Source organism: Anabas testudineus, chromosome 8, assembly GCF_900324465.2.
Source record: "Anabas testudineus chromosome 8, fAnaTes1.2, whole genome shotgun sequence".
NCBI classification, from domain to species: Eukaryota; Metazoa; Chordata; class Actinopteri; order Anabantiformes; family Anabantidae; genus Anabas; species Anabas testudineus.
The window spans coordinates 6,669,252-6,671,522 of record NC_046617.1 but is presented as its reverse complement, the minus strand read 5'-3'; the positions used below and the strand labels follow the sequence as shown (position 1 = coordinate 6,671,522).

At 45.7% G+C, this 2,271-nt stretch overlaps 1 protein-coding gene across 1 annotated transcript; it reads right to left on the bottom strand.

Annotated features, from left to right (window-relative positions):
* Positions 1-538: 538 nt before the first annotated feature.
* sstr3 (somatostatin receptor 3) lies at positions 539-1,996 on the bottom strand. The gene has a single exon (XM_026357912.1). The coding sequence runs from the start codon at positions 1,994-1,996 to the stop codon at positions 539-541; it is 1,458 nt and encodes a 485-aa protein (XP_026213697.1).
* Between the last annotated feature and the right edge of the window lie 275 nt (positions 1,997-2,271).

Here is a 2,271-nt window from a genome sequence, read left to right as displayed (position 1 = left end):
GTACAGTCAAATTCTAGCCAATTTTTTTCACATCATCAAATAAAAAAAGCTTCACATGAAAATGATTAACAAGATACATGTGATAAAAGCAAATAAAGGCACAAATCTGTACATTTAACCATGCATATATATACATATACGTACAAATTATAAACAGTCATACTTTCTATATACTGATACAAATTTTAGCAACTCTTCCAAATGCTGACACTCGTCAAAAAGCAGCTGTAAAGTCCAATCTCTGAAGTGTTCGTTAAGTGCAGGGGTGTTCAATCCGTCACCTTAAGGGCCACTCTCCTGCTTGTTTTCCAACCATCTGTGCATTTACAGCTTCTGATTGGCTGAACACCAGATCCAGGTAATCAATAGTGGTTAAGGCAGAGATAGTTAGTAAAATAAGCAGGAGGTGCCGGATTGAACAACCCTGATTAAGGGGATTTTTCACTACATTCATTCATGTTTTTCAACACAAACACCTCAATGTTGTGAATTAGTGTTGTAATACTGAGTTCACATGAAGTCAAGTCCATATTTTAAATTATAAATAACTAATCTCCAATGAGGGGCTCTGTTCTGAGTTTTCCTCTGGCAGAGTTTTAATGGTACCATTTTTGGCTCCATTGAGAAGTAAGGGTACAGTCAGAGTAGATCCATTGACTGGATCTTTCCCTTTCACGTCCCCAGGTTTGTCCTTCTTGTCTGGGGATGGCAGCTCTCTTGACCCTGGAGTTGCTCCTTTCTCTGATAACAGCGGCTGCGAATTTTCTGGCTGGAAACTGCTGTTTCCATTCTGGGCGATTCTATAGATCTGAGTCATTTCCGAGACGTCTTCCTCATCGTCGTCCTCTTCGTCCCTGATCACCCGCCTCAGGCTCTCCCTTGGCATGAGTGCCCTCCTGCCCTCCTCCTGCTGCTGCTGCCGCTCCATGGGCTCATGATTCTCCACCCTTCTTGTGGAGCGACAGAGCGCTTTCCGGAAGCCCCTCTTGAAGTTATCCGACAAAAAGCCGTAGACGATAGGGTTGGCGCAGCTGTTAGCATAGCCGAGCACGACGACGAAATAATAAAGGCCCTTGTACTCAGGGGGAAGGGACACCAGCAAGTTGATGATGTTGAGGGCATAAAAAGGCAGCCAGCAGAAGACAAACACAGCAACAACAATCACAACCATGCGTGTCACTTTCCTCTCTGACTTCCTGCGCTTGGTTGAGGTGGCGTGGACTTTCTTACCGGAGCTGCGAATCTTGAACACAATAAGCAGGTAGCAGAGGCAGATGATAAGAAGAGGGCAGAAGAACCCAACAGTAGAGGTGTAGATGATGAAGGCTGCCTGCCAGATGTTAGCTGGCTGAGGCCAGGCGATGTTACACATGCCTCCCACCTTCTGGATGTTGGCAAAGATTACCACAGGCAGGACAACAAGAAATGAGAGCGCCCACACTGTTCCGTTTACCACTTTGGCCACCTGTGGGCGCCGCCACTTTGAAGACCGAATTGGGTGGACCACAGCAAGGTAACGATCGATGCTCATCACAGTGAGGCAGAAGATGCTGGTGAACTGGTTGATGGAGTCGACAGTCATGACCAGTCGACACATGAAGGAGCCAAAGGGCCACGACTGGAGGGTGTTCTGTACGGCCAGAAAAGGCAGGCCGAGCATAAAGAGTTCATCAGCAATGGCTAAGTTGAGGATGTAGATGTTGGTCACTGATTCTATCTTTGAGTAGTGCAGAACAATGTGGATGACTAAAGTGTTACCACCCAGGCCAATGATACAAACAATTATGTAAATGAGTGGGATGAGGATCCCTGCCACGCTAGGCCCTGAAGACACATCAGGGACGGTGCAGTTGGTGGAGTTGAACAGCGTTTCGTTCAAATCACTGTTGTTGAACATGAGCAGAAACAGGGGGAGCCCAGGCGAGGGGTTGGCGAAGCTGCCATTCTCCCACATTTCATCCGTCATCTCCAGCACGGGAAGCGAGAAGTCACCCATGGATGTGCTCTTTCCTGTTGCTTAGTCCTTCTGCTGTCTCAGCTCCCACCCATCTGTTCTGTTGGAAAAAAAGAATTATCTGAATAAATCAATTTTTCATGTTTGTTTCTCTGTCTCTGATGAGAGAAATTAAAGTATCAATATATTGTATACAGGAATTGCTTGTATGCAACATTTTGAGGTATTCTAAAAGCAATAATGTACCCCTTTGCACAGTGATTTCATCCAGAACCTGCATAAAATACTGTAATACCTTGTCCTAATGACCAGCAACA

What these genes read in the sequence shown, in the direction of transcription:
- sstr3 (XM_026357912.1), bottom strand. Translation starts at nt 1,996, where the DNA reads ATGGGTGACTTCTCGCTTCCCGTGCTGGAGATGACGGATGAAATGTGG.